Source organism: Mytilus californianus, unplaced genomic scaffold (genome assembly GCF_021869535.1).
Source record: "Mytilus californianus isolate M0D057914Y unplaced genomic scaffold, xbMytCali1.0.p SCAF_6, whole genome shotgun sequence".
In the NCBI taxonomy this organism is placed as follows: domain Eukaryota; kingdom Metazoa; phylum Mollusca; class Bivalvia; order Mytilida; family Mytilidae; genus Mytilus; species Mytilus californianus.
This window is the reverse complement of record NW_026262712.1, coordinates 22496457-22513948: the sequence shown is the minus strand read 5'-3', so window position 1 is coordinate 22513948 and position 17492 is coordinate 22496457. Positions and strand designations below refer to the sequence as shown.

Here is a 17492-nt window from a genome sequence, read left to right as displayed (position 1 = left end):
CATTTAGTGGTTACTTAAAGAAATCATTTGTTTGTATTTCCCGTAGGGTACTATGTTAAACTAAGTCCCTCTCTGGCGGCCATCTTGGATGATTGATCGCCTACAAAGTTACAACACTTGGTCAGCACCTCATAAGGAACATTTATGCCATGCTTGATTTCATTCCATGAAGTGGTTCTTTAAAAGCAGACATATGTATGTATTTCCCATAGGATCCTATGTTTAACTAAGTCCCTCTCTGGCGGCCATCTTGGAAAATGGATCAGCTTCAACGTAACAACACTTGGTCAGCACTTCACAAGGAACATTTATGTCATGTTTGGTTTCATTCAATTCAGTGGTTCTCTAAAAGAAATGATTTGTATGTATTGTCCATAGGGTCCTATGTTAAACGAAGTCCCCCGCTGGCGGCCATCTTGTATGATGAATCGGCTTCAAAGTAACAACACTTGGTCATCACCTCATAAGGAACATTCATGCCCTGTTTGGTTTTATTCCATTCAGTGGTTCTTTAAAGGAAGATATTTGTATGTATTTCCCATAAGGTCCTATGTTAAACAAAGTCCCTCTCTCGCGGCCATCTTGGATGATTGATCGGCTTCAAAGTAACAACACTTGGTCAGTACCTCATAAGGAACATTCATGTCATGTTTGGTTTCATTCCATTTAGTGGTTCTCTAAAAGAAGACATTTGTATGTATTGTCAATAGGGTCCTATGTTAAACGAAGTCCCCGCTGGTGGTTATCTTGGATGATGGATCGGCTACAAAAGTAACAACACTTGGTCAGCACCTCATAAGGAACATTCATGCCCTGTTTGGTTTCATTCCATTCAATGGTTCTCTAGAAGAAGTTCAAAATGTAAAAAGTTAACGACGACGACGACCGACGACGGACGACGACGACACAAAGTGATGAGAAAAGCTCACTTCGGGCCAGGTGAGCTAAAAATAGAATGCTAGCAGTTACTGAAAGCAATCTCAAAGTACTTAGAATTATTATATTGAAACCTTGCCTTTCTATCTTCTAACATCCGCGGCTGCACTTCCGAGTAGTTTATTCGACCAAATGGAAAGATTTAAAGGACAATATTTTATAATGGTTCCTTTATAAATAATATTCACAGGAAAGGCTGAGTATTAATTATCAATTGTTTAATTTCTGCAAGTGGAATCCTAACTATGCTTAGAAAATTTATATTTGTAATAAAATATAGTCAGTTTGATCAATTAATGAGATCTGTATGCCTGTTATAAAAGTTTTTTTTGTGATGAAAATATTACGTTTTGCAAAAATCCACAAATCCATTAAAAATACAAATCAAGGTAGAAACTTAACGTGAGGGATTGACACGAGGAAAAGGAAAGTCTCCTGCTTTACATGCATCATCCACCACCCGAATCCACACTCAGTCAAAATCACACTCAATCAAAATGTCACAATTGGGAACACTATCGGTACATTTACAGACCAGACGACCCTTAAGGTATCTAACTAAGACTGCGAAAACAGTAGTTAGTAGAATCCCGGCGAATAGTCTTCAATAAATTATGAAGGATCGCTAGTAACGGAAAATAGAAGAAGATATATTGAGACATCGTATCAGTCAACACATCCGTTATGATGACCGTAAAACTTATGTAGTGTCGATTTCAGTCGCTTTTCCTCATACATCTGTTTGTGTTAGGAGCACACCCTTTTCTATCTGTATAGTGAGAACATGGACGACCGTAATTAATTTATTGAGATATGGTTACACCATACGATGGAAGGAGCTTATTTACTGCTCAGAAATAGGCGTTAAAAATTGGAAAGTAGAAATCATCACGTTTGTCATACTTCGAGTTTGAAGTCGTACATCTGTTTCAATATCGAGTAAAAGATCATGATATAAAGCAGATCTCTAGTTTCGGCAGCAACTTTAATCTGAAATTGACTGAGATATATGAGATGCAAGCACTTACTGAAATGTGGGCTATAGAGTGACAGGACATAATAAATATAGTATATGAAAGTAAAGTAAAGAACTTTGGAAGATGCTTTTTTCTTTTTTTCTTTATGAGGTTATGCATGAATTCTGCTTCATATGAGTACAAAAACAAGTCGGATATACAATTAGTACCTATTGGAATACCAACTCTCTGTTGAAATATCAATCCATAAATCAAATGTTTTTTCGATCAAAAATTTTTATGATATTATCTTCGGTATGTTTGAATCATATAGTACTTCGCCAAGCAAGTTTTTTCATGACCTACAAGGAATTTGTATTTACGTTTTCATTTTTTGTAGAAAAAACCTCCGTTAAATGAGACAATTAAGTCGATTTTTCAATTCAGGATGGGATATAGTAGTGTAGAGCATAGACAAATCAAAAGTGTTGATATCATTGCAAAATTGTAAAATAAAAGGTTGTGAGTGAAGATTTTGGAGTAGATCTTTAGAAGTTTTAAGAATCCGCATCTGATTGATACCACTGGTTGGATTAACTTGGTCACAATATTTCTGAAGGTTATCTTTTACTGTATTGAGAATGTTAGTAAAAACACTTTAGACAGATGGTCAGTCAAACACCTATGCGACCCGGCTATATATCGTTCTTTTTAAGTTTTTTTTGGGAAGTTTATGTATCCTTTATAAAGACAGAAAATGTTCATAGTCTTTATATTAATACCAAAGGAGAGAAGGACGGATTCATGATTCTTAAATCTCAACTTTCGTGAATGATGTAGGGGTGTATTTGGGATTCCACGATTTGCTGCGATTTCAAGTTCTTTAACTAGACATTCCCAAAATGAGTGGATATTAAAACAGATTGATTAGAGGCTTTGTCTACTGGAAAAACGACACATTTGTCATGAAGAAACGATAAAGCATCGACAACGTCGGGCTTCTTAAAACCCGTGTGTTTATGGTATTTAATGTGTCTCTGAATATATCGCCTAACAGCTTTGATACATTAAGATAAGTGTCCAGGCAAGGATTATCTGGCTCGAACTTAACCCATTGTTTGGCATAGTCCTCCACTGCATCTATCAGTAACCTGGAGTTCTTCCGGATGATTGGTTGGGGAAATCGACAACTCTTTAAATTGTTAGTTGTTAAAGATGGCAAGGTCTCCCGTTGATCAGTGGGGTTATATTTGTATGGGGAAGGTGAATAAGAGAAATTGGGAGATTTAGATTTTACATCTGTCAAGGACTCAAGGTAAAGGTCTCTAATATGCTCTTGAGGTTGTAAATCTTTGATTCTATAAAATATAGCAAAACTATTGGACATATACTAACCTGATCGAGAGCCAATTTTAATTCTGCTGATTGTTGTGTACCCGCCAAAACGAGGTCACGACTTGAATCATGCAAACTGAGGTCATTGATGAACAAACCTGCCCTAAACATTGCATCTAAATTTTGAAGTCTGAAAATAAATTTAAACGGAAATAAATAAACAGCGGAAAATTAATTAATTATATCCTTACAGCAGCAAAGGAGAAGTTATGGTGAGGCTACCGTTTAGTAGGAAATCATAAATATATCAAATACTACGTATCTTTTTGATATTTACAAGACAATTCTCTGTAAGACATTTATAACGTATTTATACGTTCCAAAAAAACTTAATGTTGTTAACTTTAAATTTCAAATATTTATGTGTGATACTGGTGAGACAATTAAAAATTGTAAGCTTATTTTTATTGCCTTACTGGACATTATTTGTGAAATTTGGACGCCCTGTTCAGTGTAAACTGTAAGAATATTCGTGTCTGGAATAACCTACAAGTGTATTCCAGTAAGACAAATATTTAAACAAATTCCAAAGACGTTTAAAGCAAAAATGATTGAACGAAACTACTTTTCATGACGATTACAGACTTTCTGCAAATGCTGTTAAATATAAATAATTTCGCTGTCGAATATGACATTAGTAATACATAAGAGTTGTTTCAATAAAGAAGATTTCAAATAAATCATTGTACTATTGATAAGAAATTTCTATTATAACTTAGAGATTTATCGTTCATTGAAATATGTTTTTAAAATTATTTGTTTCAGAAAAGGCGCCAGCATAGGATTTAATCCCATCAACCTGTGGAATTAATGAGACAAGAACAAATATATCACTAATGCAAAATAAATTATTACAAAATATGAGAGAGTACATTCGTATTTGTAACCTTCAAGAAAACACACAGTTTCCTATACTCTTTTTACAAGTAAAAAGTGTTTCTATCTTTCAGCTAAGAAATTACAAATGACATTTTGATACATTTGTATGTGTTGAAATTTGAAACTTTGCAATCTGTGACACAGATATGGAATAACAGTCCATAAAATCACACTAAAGTGGAAAAACATTCAAAGAGATGATTTTTGACCATAAAGAAACCTTGGTTCAATAGGTTCTGGTAAACAATGTTCACTTTTACAACTTTCCACGACTTATTTCAACTCATTAAACTTAATTACTTTTACCTGAACATCTCCCTATGGCATTTGATTGGTTTCACAAGCAGCGACAAATATTTCACAAATCCTGAACATTAATATTTTAACCTTATATGGAGTTATTTGCCTGTGTTAGGTCATAACTTACCCCGATTATAATGCAAACTAATTTTTTAAAACATCATTTGATGTTGCCCTTGTGGGGTTTTCTAAACAATTTTTCATCTTGAATATTCCTTAAAGGTTTAAGGCAGAAACAATCCTTTAAATACTAGTACCAGAGCGCACAGTTAAGCAAGATCAAACCCGTTCAAACAACGGAACATTACCGGCTCATCTGCGTGTTTTACCAAGGAATTGTCCATTAGATTGACAAAAATTCTGTCCGCAGTGAAAAAAGGTCTTCAGAAATACTGTGAAGCTGTTTACTCGCGTAGTGGTATTAACCATATGTGGATTCTAAAAAAATCTAAAGAACTTCTGGATAATTTTAAATCTCGATCTTTCTCTGAAATAATTGTATCAAAACCTTTGATTTTTCAACCCTTTATACCACTATTCCCCATGTCAAATTAAAAAATCGTCTAAAAGAAATAATCCACAATGGTTTTCAATATAAAAATGGTAGCATACGCTAGAAATGTATTGCTTTGAATTACCATACGGCATATTTTGTTAATAATGAACAAAACATGCTACACCGAGGAACAAGTGGTCAGTATGCTGGAGTTTCCTATTGACAACATATTTGTTGAATTTGTAGCTAGACCTTCTAAACAAATTGTCTGCATTTCTAAGGGAACGAACTTTGCGACTCTCCTTGCCGACCTCTTCTCATTTTGATACGAGTAGGAGTTCCATCAAACACTTGTCAAAAACAAGAAGATCAAAGAAGCCAAATCATTTAATTTCACATCCAGATATATTGATGATGTCCTTTCCATTTACAATCCAAACTTTTCCGATTGGGTTCCATTAATGTATCCTCCAGAACTAGAAATCAAAGAAACAACATACACAGCTTCTTTCGCCTCATTTTTTTTTACTTATACCTCGAATTTCACATAAGCGGTCATCTCAATACAAGAATCTATGACAAACGAGACGATTTTAATTTTGAAATGATCAATTTCCCCCACATTAGCAGCAATATACCAAAAAGTTGAATTACAAAAATACTGAACTCCGAGGAAAATTCAAAACGGAAAGTCCCTAATCAAATGGCAAAATCAAAAGCACAAACACATCAAACGAATGGACAACAACGGTCATATTCCTGACTTGGTACTGTTTTTTATTTTATGTAGAAAATGGTGGATTGAACCTGGTTTTATAGCGCTAAATCTCTCACTTGTATGACAGTCGCATCAAATTCCATTATATTGACAACGATGCGTGAATAAAACAAACAGACATAATAGATAGAAATGTCAAAATAGGGGTACAGCAGTCAACACCGTGTCACAATCTTAATCACAACAAAAACAAACAAATATTTAACAAAGAAGCACAAAAAAGCATATATCACATTTAACAACCTCGTTCATTGCTTACTTATTTTTGTATTTTATTTATGTATGCCAAATCAACCAATAAAAGATCGAGGGATTTTAAGAACTGGAACCGAATCGTAATTTTAACATTAACTCTGGCGTAGAATCGCGTTTGACGTCGGAATGGAAATGTCACACAGGTAGAGATATAAAATAATTTTGTCGTTCAAAGTATGCAAAAATTAAAATAGAACAATAACACAATGGCGGGATGTTTAAAGTACAGAGACACGTCATATGTATCAAAGAAACATAAAAAGTAACACGGACAAAGCACACAAGTAAAAATGAAAAATAATACAAACAACACAATGACGGGATGCATAAGTACAGAGCCACGTCAAATGTATATCACCAAAAACAAACCAAACAGTAAAAGTAATATTAATAAAGACTAAGAACACTTTAACACGTTATTAAAATGATAAACATCATCAGTACGCAGAATCTATACTTTAAGACCATCATGCATTATTTGTAAAGTTGATACGGAATATTTATCAACAAGGTCTTGGTACCTTCCGATTAACTTATTTAGAAAAAGGACGAGACGTTCTTTGACATACCCCTGGTTCATCAACTTTTTGCTCAGACACTGGTGACGTTTTTCAAAGTCTGAGTAGGAGCTGCAAGCTCTTGCATACCGAATAAGTTGGGAAATGTATATCCCATATGCAGGTGAAGTTGGTATATTGCAACTAAGGTGGGGGAAATTGATCATTTTAAAATCAAAATCGTCTCGTTTGTCATAGATTCTGGTACTGAGATGACTGTGTATGTCAAATTCGAGGTATAAGTCAAAAAATGAGGAGGAAGCCGTGTCTGTTGTTTCTTTAATTTCTAGTTCAACTTCATCTGCATATGGGATATACATTTTCCCAACTCATTCGGTATTCAAGAGCTTGCAGCTGCTACTCAGACTTTATGAAACGTAACCAGTGTCTGCGCATAAAGTTGATAAAACAGGGTTATGTCAAAGAACGTCTCGTCCTTTTTCTAAAAAAAGTTCATTGGAAGATACCAAGACCTTGTTGATAAATAGTATATAGAATCTAGGTAATGACGATGTTTATCATCTTAATAACGTATTAAAGTGTTCATTTGATTTGTCTTTGTATATTGTTAACCTTTACTGATGAGTCTATTTTTGGTAATATCCTTTTGGCGTGGCTCGGTATTTATACATCTCGCCATTATGTTACTGTGCTATGGTCATTTTTTTGCATTCTTGTCTCTCTATTTTGCTTATGTGCTTTGTCCATAGAGTTTCTATATGCCATTTTGTTTTTCTTTGTTGACATAATTTTTTGTTTTTATAGTGATTAAGATTATAACAATGTTGACTGCTGTACCCCAATTTTGGACATTTTTACCAGTTACGTCTGTTTTCATTGATTTGTTCACACATTGTTGTCAATATAAATTAATTTTATGCGACTGTCATACAAGTTAGAAGTTTAGCTAGCTATAAAACTAAGTTTAATCCACCTTTTCTACTAAAGGAATTGCTTGTACCAAGTCAGGAATATGACTGTTGTTATATTCCCTACGGTCGGTCTTTCATTTGAACAATCCTGACACCCCTCGGTGTGTTTTACGACAAGAAAACCATTATATATGCATTATCTATAACATATCAAATGTCAATTCGTAGAATCTGACATGTAAGGGGACGGGGTGATTGAAAAGGCGGATAATGTTTACTACAATTTGAAAATATATAGTCGTATTGAGCTGGGTCGGAAATGTTCTCTAAAATCTAGCCACCTACGGACGAGGTTTGTTCGAGTCCGTTGTTATTCTTTCAGATCGTGAATTAACTATGTATAGTGTCAAGAAACTGGCTGTTTATTTATAAAATTCGTACAGCAAAAACGAAAGCCTTCACTGTCTCTTCAACAAAGGGCTAATTATCGAACTGTAATTGTATAGTTCTAACTTATCTATACCATAGTTACCCTTGGTCCTACTCTTATTCATATATAATTCAACTGACAACGTAATACTAACTTTTTATAACGTACTGTCAATCATAAATGGTAAAGACAAATTCTTGGACAGCTCAGGTAATACAATTGTTTTTTTTTATGTTTTTCTTAGTGAATTTGTAAAAAATGTAAGATCAAATAAAACACAGAAAAAACTACCGCCGTGAAGCGATAAAAAAACGTAAGATACGTTGTTAGTAACAATTTCTCTGTCTCTAATGAAGTCTTTATTACACAGTATGATGCATCATGTGATTAAAATATTATTTAATGAAAATGAAGTAAATAAGAATGGCAATCGTTGCGTGACAGTCTTTTGCGTCATAAAAAATTTGAGAGGATAATTGAATTCTATTTTACCATTGATATCAAATTATCAGACTAATTATTTATTCTATGTGATTCTGGAGAAAAACAAATGATGTCCAAACCCCAATTCAGTTTCAATAAATACGCAAAATGCAATTTTCATTGCGTACGGTTAAATGCTTGTCTACTATTTAGTTCTGTTTCACATGGAGAAATATAAATGTCAATCATCATAGGATTTTGTCTTATCACGTTACAGGAGAGCAAAGAGTACAGTCAAGTTATTTTGATCTTAATAAAATAAAAAAAAAATTAACACAGTGTGTACTATGTTGCCACCTGAACGCGCGGGCAAGTAAATGGAAAGAAAAGTAGATCAAGTATGTGCGTCCGAGCGCTTTTTCTGGATTTACCTTCATCAGAAACACTCAAACCAAAACGTTTTTGAAAGCCAGGGATGTACAAATACGTAGTAACGTTATGAGCTTTATAACCATTCAGGACCTAAAAAGAAAAGCCAAAATCCTCTACAACCAACTTTGTCTGAGGGATTTAAAACCTTAGTATTTTAATGATTTCTTAATTTATCAACGGGGAATTTAAAAAAATATATTATAAATCATGTCTGTACCAAAGCACGAGCTACTGAACTGATGAAAATAAACTCATCATAGATACCAGAAACCCTCACGGACCAACAGTCCACCAGCAGTGGTATCAACCAAATTGTTTCAAATGAAAATAACACTTTAAAAATTTCGTACGTCCGAAACTCTTTTCTGGATTTACCTTCATCAGGAATAAAACGTATTAAAACAAAGGCATGAGTAGTTTTTTCATATATGTTTATAAAATCCTAAAAAACGTAGTAGAATATTAAAAAAAAGAGTAAAAGTTGATATACTAAGTGGGCCAAAAAAGTGCTCAAAAATCGGATGACTTTTTGAAAAGAATATGATCAGGCAATTATGTAATAATCATTGATAATCATGAAGGACTTCGCATACACTACAAACTGCTCAGAGTCTGAAATGACCATATTTTGTGTTCGACCAGTAAGGTCGAGCACAGATTTTACTTGATAAGACTCGACATAATTCCGACAGTACTTAACTGTCTTAACTATACTTGACTTTGGTCTCGACTTTACTTAATAAGTCTGATTCAGTACTTGATAATCTTGGTATAGTCTGAAAAGGTCTCGACTCAGTCTCAACCTTTCTCAACTAGTCTTGACTCAGTCTCGACCAGTCTCGACCTTCAAATTTAGTCTAGACTGGTCTGAATCAGCCCATTTAGCTCAATTATATATTGATCTTACATAATTCAAGGTTATTTGGTAGTTTGGTTCATTGCTGTCAAATTAAAGGATTTAATTAATAGGTAAGAAAGCTAGAATTTCAGTTTTGATTAATTTCAGATAGTCACCTTTAATTATTTCTATAACTTTTTCAAATCAACTTGGATTTTCATAAAACTTTACAGCTACTTCAGTTATACATTGAGCTTAGAGAATGCCAGGTTGTTTTGAAGTTTGAAGTATTGCTGTCAAATTTGAGTGTTTAAATAATAGGTAAACAAAAAGCTAGAATTTTCAGTTCGGACTAAATTCAGAAAGTCACCTTAAAATTTTTTTTATAACTTTTTCAAATCAACTTGGATTTTCATCAAACTTTACAGCTATCTCAATTATATATTGATCTTACAGAATGCCAGGTTGTTTGGTAGTTTGGTGTATTGTTGTTAAATTTAAGGATTTAATTGATAGGTCAAATAAGCTAGAATTTCCAATTCGGACTAAATTCAGATAGCCACCTTTAAATTTTTTTATAACTATTCCAAATCAACTTGGATTTTCATATAACTATAGAGCTGTCTCAATTATATATTGATCTTACAGAATGCTAGGTTGTTTGGTAGTTTGGTTTATTTCTTTCAAATTATATGATTTAATTTGTAGGTAAAAAAATCTGGAATTTTCAATTCGGACTTAATTCAGATAGTTACCTTTAACAATTTCTATAACTTTTTCAAATCAATTTGGATTTTCATCAAAATCTACAGCTATCTCAATTATATATTGATCTTACAAAATGCCAGGTTAATTGATAATTTGGTTTATTGCTGTTAAATTTAAATTTCAATTTATAAGTATCTATCTAAATTTAGACAAAACCTGGCATTCTTTAAGCTCAATGTATAATTAGGATAGAGTTTTATGAAAATCCAAGTCGATTTGTAAAAGTTATAGAAATAATTAAAGATGAGTATCTGAATTTAATCAAAAGTGATAATTCTAGCTTTTTTTTACCTATTAATTAAATCATTTGATTTGACAGCAATGAAACAAACTACCAAATAAACTGGAATTTTGTAAGATCAATATATAGTTGAGTGAGATGGGCTGATTCAGACCAGTCTAGACTAAATTTAAAGTTAAAGACTGGTTGAGGTAGGTCGAGACAGGTTGAGACTGAGTCAAGACTGGTCGAGACTGAGTCCAGACTGGTCGAGCATTTGTCGAGACCATTTCAGACTGTACTAAGATTATCAAGTACTGAATCAGACTTAGCAAGTAAAGTCGAGACCAAAGTCGAGTACAGTTAAGTACTGTCGAGATTCTGTCGAGCCTTATCAAGTAAAATCTGTGCTCGACAAGCACAAAATATGGTTTTTCAGACTCTGAGCAGTTAGTAGTGATATCAATCAACTTGTGCATAAATGAAACATAACTTAGAAAACATCCATGTTTTCATTTCATTTAAGTATACCAACATTCAAGCAACATTGCAGTCTAGATAGTAATAAATTTTTGAAATTCAAATCAAAATTGAAAGGTACATGTTCTTACCAAGCATGTTGTTCAGTTGTAGTCGTTTGTTGGTTTGGTTCATAGGTGTTTCTCGTTACTCTTTTTTATATAGATTAGATCGTTTGTTTTCCTGTTTGAATTGTTTTACACTAGTCATTTTGGGGCCCTTTATAGCTTCCTGTTCAGTGTAAGCCAAGGCTCCGTGTTGAAGGCCGTACTTTGACCTATAATTGTTAACTTATTATACATTGTGACTTGGATGGAGAGTTGTCTCATTAGCACTCATACCACATCTTCTTTTTTATATAGTAAGTGTTGTCAGTTCAGGTTATTCAAACATCATTATCCGCGGGTCGCAGCTTAATATGACCAGGGAGGTCGAACCCTGAACAGTTGGGGCAAGTATGGACACTCCATTCAAGCTTGATTCAGCTTACCGACTTTCTTAACATGTGGAATTCAAAATAGTGGCCTATCAAAGTGATCAAGTCTTCAATATTAAGAACTTACTTTAATTGGTCCATACAAAAACAATTACCAACAATAACAATTAATTAGCCTTTAAGGGCATACGATACAGTCACAGGGGAGGTAATAACGTTGCTGAAGTAATATGTTATTTTTCGCGACGTCAAACTGCGACATATCGGGAAAAGATGCATTTTTCGAGGGATTTTAGATTGAAACGTGTACATGGTCCCCGTTTTTTAAAATGACAAATGACCTGATACTGTATGACGATTAATTGTTCCATTTTTTATGAAAAAATCACCGACGACTTTTTTTTAAATTAGATAAATATGCAGCAAAACATGCCGTTTTTACTAAAATCTGAATACTGAAATTTTAATAAAAATGAATTTCTTTTCAAAGAATTGTTACACAAATTTAGAGCATAAGTTTGTAAAGAAGATATTCCAAATCGTTTCACAAAAAACCGCATATGTTTATCTTTTGAAACAAAAAAGTTAAGTATGTCTGTCCAAAGGATAGAAATGTCTAGGAAACCGAAATTTTCAGTAAATGTATACAATTTCGACCCCGTTCATTGCTTACTTTAGCACATGAAAATATATTTGCTTTACATATTTGAATTAACTAAGTGAAAAATAGCTTGTATGCAAATTTTCGTAAACAATCACCGTGGAAACAAAACTGTATCGTATGCCCTTAATGTGTTTTCTGTATTTATTTTCAATCATCAATTTCTTCATCTGTTGTCTTGGCGAAGCGTTTAAGATTTTTGTTCAACGCCATATTGTTTTTATAACGGGACGTAACACTGCTACTAACCGTGTATCAAAATAAAACCTGCCCACTTACCCAATATAAAACATACAGGGTCTCCACGTGTTCGCTTTTAACCAATGAAATTAATAGAAATGTATAGAAGGTAAGATAAATATCAAAGCACAGTAAAATCATTTAAGATATGTGGTATTACGGCTATATGATGTAGGTGTAAAATTTGTCTGTTTCATTTGTTTACACAAAATATTTGTTACTGCAGACCGTGTCAGAATCTATACTTTGTTCTCTCTCTCTCTCTCGGTCCGTTTTAAAAACCCTTAATTGACGATAATATCTCGAAATTCTCTGCCACGAAAACGAACAAAGTATTTATTTCATATCTATTTTTATAAGGTTCATAATAACTTCATCTGGAATAAATGGAATACCAATTTGTTAAAACTTTTATATTGAAAAGAACAAAAACACGATGATCTCATTTTTGCAGAATATTTCATCACCGGTATCTTAATTATATACAAATGATGAATTCATGTTATCTATCAAAATCATGGAAAAGTTGAAGACGATTTGAAAAGCAATTCTGTCAAACATAATGTATTATGTATAACATATTCCAATTTCCACAGTTGTGAATGAATTTAAAACAAAAGACGACTCTAGTTATCTTGCAACGCTTAATACAACCTTAAAATAGAAATTGGGCATAATTTTAAGGTGACAGATGTCAATTTGACAAATGAACTTGTTTGTACGTTATTTGTACTCTGGTGGAGAGTGAACTGTCAATTCTGTAATTGTTTAAGAAAATGGCGTCAAGCAACAAAAACAATAATAGTCGAATATGAAGAGATTTCAAAGCGCTAACAATAACACTGTTCAACACCAAAATATATAAAGAGATTACACTCTGAATAAATCAAAGGCCTTAATAAAAAAAACCTAGAAGCAACGAGATCAGAACATTTAAGTGATAAATTGACCGGTGGTGGCATACGGCTGTTTTTAGGAACGTCTAGTTTTGAAGTGTTTAAACGGGCATGTACTTACTATTATGAACATCTTAAAACACACGGAAGGAATAACAGAGAAGTAGCATTTAATCCGCTCAGCTATAAAAACAATAAAAACGTAGTTGAAGAACAAATTAAAGTTTTCAAAAAAGGTTTTGATTCGTTTGGAAGATCAATCAAGCGAAAATCTTATTGCATCAATATATATTTTACAACATATTCTTTACTTGTTAATAGAAAAGGACTGAAAACATTTTGTCAAACAGATCTGCCGGTAATTGTGATTAAAATGAAAGAATGTCAAACCAACGAGAAAGCTGTCAATTTAAATGAACTAAACAGAATTTTCGAGGAAGTGATTTTGAAGGAAAAACAAGAAAAAGAAGATTGTAATAATAATTCTAAAAAAAATTTAAAGAAAACGGAACAATTAAATTCCGAAGATACATGTACCATTGAAATACTAAACAGTTCAGTTAACAGCGCAATAAAATCAATAAAAGATGATGCATCGTCGAGTACGGGTCTGGAACCGTCAACATCGTCAGTCGCTACAACTATAGAAAGTCAGGTGATCAACAAGCAAAATTTGAAGATATAAATTCGACCAATTTAAATGAAAGAAACACATTTTCAAATGAAATAGATGACAAATTGTCAAAATTAAATACTCAAGACTTCATTACAACTGTTAACAACTTAACTACCGTTGTAACACATTTAAAAGACAAAGTCTACAAATTGAAAGTTTCTATTCAATCAAACAATCTGTCAAATGCGAGTAGCATGCAAATTTTAGATGACTGCATTACAGCTTTGGCGAAGGTGCGCATACAGCATAATCAAAAGTCAATGAATAAAATGCAGGACATTGAAGAAGAAATTCAAAATTTAAATATAAAAATAAGGTTAATATGTTACAAGGAAAACACATAGTATTAGTGACAAAATAAAACAGTAAGAAGTGGAAACAGTAAAATTACAAAGAAACTTTATGCAGGTGGAGAACCTCAGTAACCAAGGTACATGTATTGTAGATGAATATCAAACAATGCCGAAACAACATTTGATGATACATTAGAAGAACCAATACATGAACAAGAACAGCTAGTCTATAAACTTGAAAAGCCAATTGATGCAGAATTAATTTACGAACCAGAAAATCATATGTTTGACATACAAAAGAAACTACCTTTATTTGGAAGAAGTGTTGTAATTGCAGGCAGTTCGTTTCTAAAAGGAATAAACCCATCAAAATTAAAAGAGTACAAAGACGTTCATGTTCACGGAGGAGCAAATGTTCTTGATTTGTACGATGACATAAGAAGTATGGATCTAAGTTCATATAATATAATGGTAACTCATGTCAGGGGCAATGATGCCAGCAGTAATATGAATTTACTACAATTTGTGGACATTTAACAAGAAATGATTTACTATGTAAGAAGTCAAAACAGTCGAGCAAATATGTCGGGAATATTGCCAAGGTTAGACTGTAATGTCACTGAATATGACAGGATCTTAATACAAATGTGTCAACATAATGGAGTAAAATTTGTATCGAATTATGAATTTTTTTTTTACAAGGATGACAACATAGCCAAATCATTTTACCATATAGATGGCACTCATCTCAATAGATATGGAACAATAAAGCTGTTGACAAACGTAAATAGAATAATTAAATTAATCATGTACCTTTTTTGATAAAAACTTGAATGTTTTAAACTGTACACTAGACTGGTTTAAGTCATACTTGTTTGAAAGAATTCAACAAGTAAAGGTCAATAATGTTATATCTGATACTAGATACATAAAAACTGGTGTACCACACGGCTCTCTATCCTTGGCCCACTGTTATTTATTTTATACATCAATGATTTACCACAGAATATAGAAAATTCATTGATAGATTTATATGCAGATGATTCTACTGTACATAGTAAATGTAATAATGTACATGAGTTAAATGCTAACCTTTAAAATGATATTTATTAATTGAAAACTGGTGTTTGGAAAATTGTATGAAACTAAATGCCAAAAAAATGTAAATCAATGATTATCGGTTCAAAACAGAGGCTTTATTCAACTGGGAACAATTTAGATATCAATATTTCAGATGAACGATTAGAGGCTGTAGATTGTGAAAGACTTCTTGATTTATACATCAACAATAACCTAAATTGGAATGAACAAAAAGATAAAATGTCATGTACAATATCAAAAAGAGCCAACTTATTACAACATAAACGAAAGTATTTACCTATGCATATACGTATTGTTTATGTTAATGCTTTTATTCTGCCATTGTTTGATTATTGTTGCAATATATGGGATAGTCGTAATGAAAGTGGAATAAATAAACTTAATAAGTTATTAAAGAAATCTGCTAGTGTTATACATGTAGTAGAAGCTAACATAATGACATCCTCTACTTTATTGTTTAATAGTTTGAATTGGTTGAATGTGGAAAAACGAATTCAATATGGTTCGTAACTATTTACGAGAAAACTTGATAATTTACGTTCAACTGATGAAAAACTATTGAAACTTCCGAAGCCAAAAACAATTTTTTTTAAGAAAACTTTTATATATTCTGGTTCTCAAATATGGAACAGTTTACCGAATGAAATAACGATGAGTAATACACTTGAATCTTTTAAAACAAAATGTTACAATTTTTTTTCATGAAGAACAACTTGTTAGCTTATAAAGTGTTTTCTGCATTAATAACAATCGTTCCTGGTCAATTTCTTCATCTGTGGTCCGGGCGAAATGTTTCAGATTTTTCCTCAACGTCATGTTGTTTTTACAAAGAGACATAACAGCTACTAACCCAATATTAAAATAAACCACGCCCACTCATCCCATATTAAATATAAAGAGTCTCCACGGTCGCTTTTAAACAATGATAATCCTAGAAATGTATAGGAGGTAAGATAATGTAAAGTATCAGCTGCAAGTTACAATATGAAGCTTTTTGTCGAGTGAGCACAGCAAACGAGTTCAAAAGGCTTCATATTGTGTCGAGCAGCTGATATTTTACAATATAAAAATGATGACCATTTGATAATCGATTTATCGGATTGTATTTGTGTATTTTGCATACTAAAACAAGTGTTTTCCTTTGTTTCCCAAACAAACCGTTTGGGTTAAACTTATTAAGGTCGGTTCATTCATTATGACGTCGGTGATATGTCTGGGTCAAAGTTATTTCGGCCGGGTTAACGTATTTGGCGTCACAAAGCCGTGATATTTATTTTTATGGAGCTGAGCAGAGTGATACAGACAGTGGGAACACCAATAATACAGGTTACTTGCCTTCCAAAGAGGGCAATCCTGTTTGTAATACGATTCAGTGTATCGCTCTAGTACAGGGCAGGGTAACTTCATATCATATTATGTTATTGTCCTTAATATGCATTATAAATATTTGCCACTGGACATTAAGCAGCGCATCAACCAATATATTTTAACCGCTTGTGTATGTGAGAGCTTAATAAAGTTAGAAGTTAGATGAATATTGACAAGTTAAAACTGCGAGGTCACACAAGCAACGAAAAGGAGAGCACCGATAACTCAAGAAAAATTAATTTAAACTCAAGATATTCATGAATGAGATTTTATCCTTTTTAATTACTCGTTTTTTGTATGACATATTCTATTTTTCAATTATCAGCTATTAAATTTCATATAAGTTAGAACGTTTGATATTTTCTTCTTTTTTGTATTTGCAGCTTAATGATGTAAATATTCTAAAACATCGACCTATATCGTCAAAATATATGGCATTTTTTTCAGAATATCTCCGACTTTTGCTTGAAAGAGTCAGCTGAGTATTTGTTTCTAAATTCACAAATACTTTTCAATTAAAGGTCAAATGGTTTTTAGACAATATCTAATTTTTTGTTGTTTTCTTTGCTTACGAATTAACGTCATTATTGTCAACTGAATATTTGCTAGACATTAGTTATACACATTTTTCATTAATAAGACAAAAGCAAATTTTCAATATCGTGAATAAAGGCATTACTTAACCAATTTTTAAATTGTAGTATCTCTGTCGACACGCACAGAACAAATGTACTAAAGTCAAGTTTGCCTGGTTCATTCACTTATTC

At 32.6% G+C, this 17492-nt stretch overlaps 1 protein-coding gene across 2 annotated transcripts in view; it reads right to left on the bottom strand.

Annotated features, from left to right (window-relative positions):
* Nucleotides 1–17492, bottom strand: part of LOC127704335 (soluble guanylate cyclase 88E-like) — a 208183-nt gene that overhangs the window by 22073 nt on the left and 168618 nt on the right. For both annotated transcript variants that reach the window (XM_052208350.1, XM_052208351.1), the window contains exon 6: nt 3288–3417. In XM_052208350.1, coding sequence (XP_052064310.1) covers nt 3288–3417 — 130 coding nt within the window. The remainder of the gene's footprint in view (nt 1–3287; nt 3418–17492) is intronic.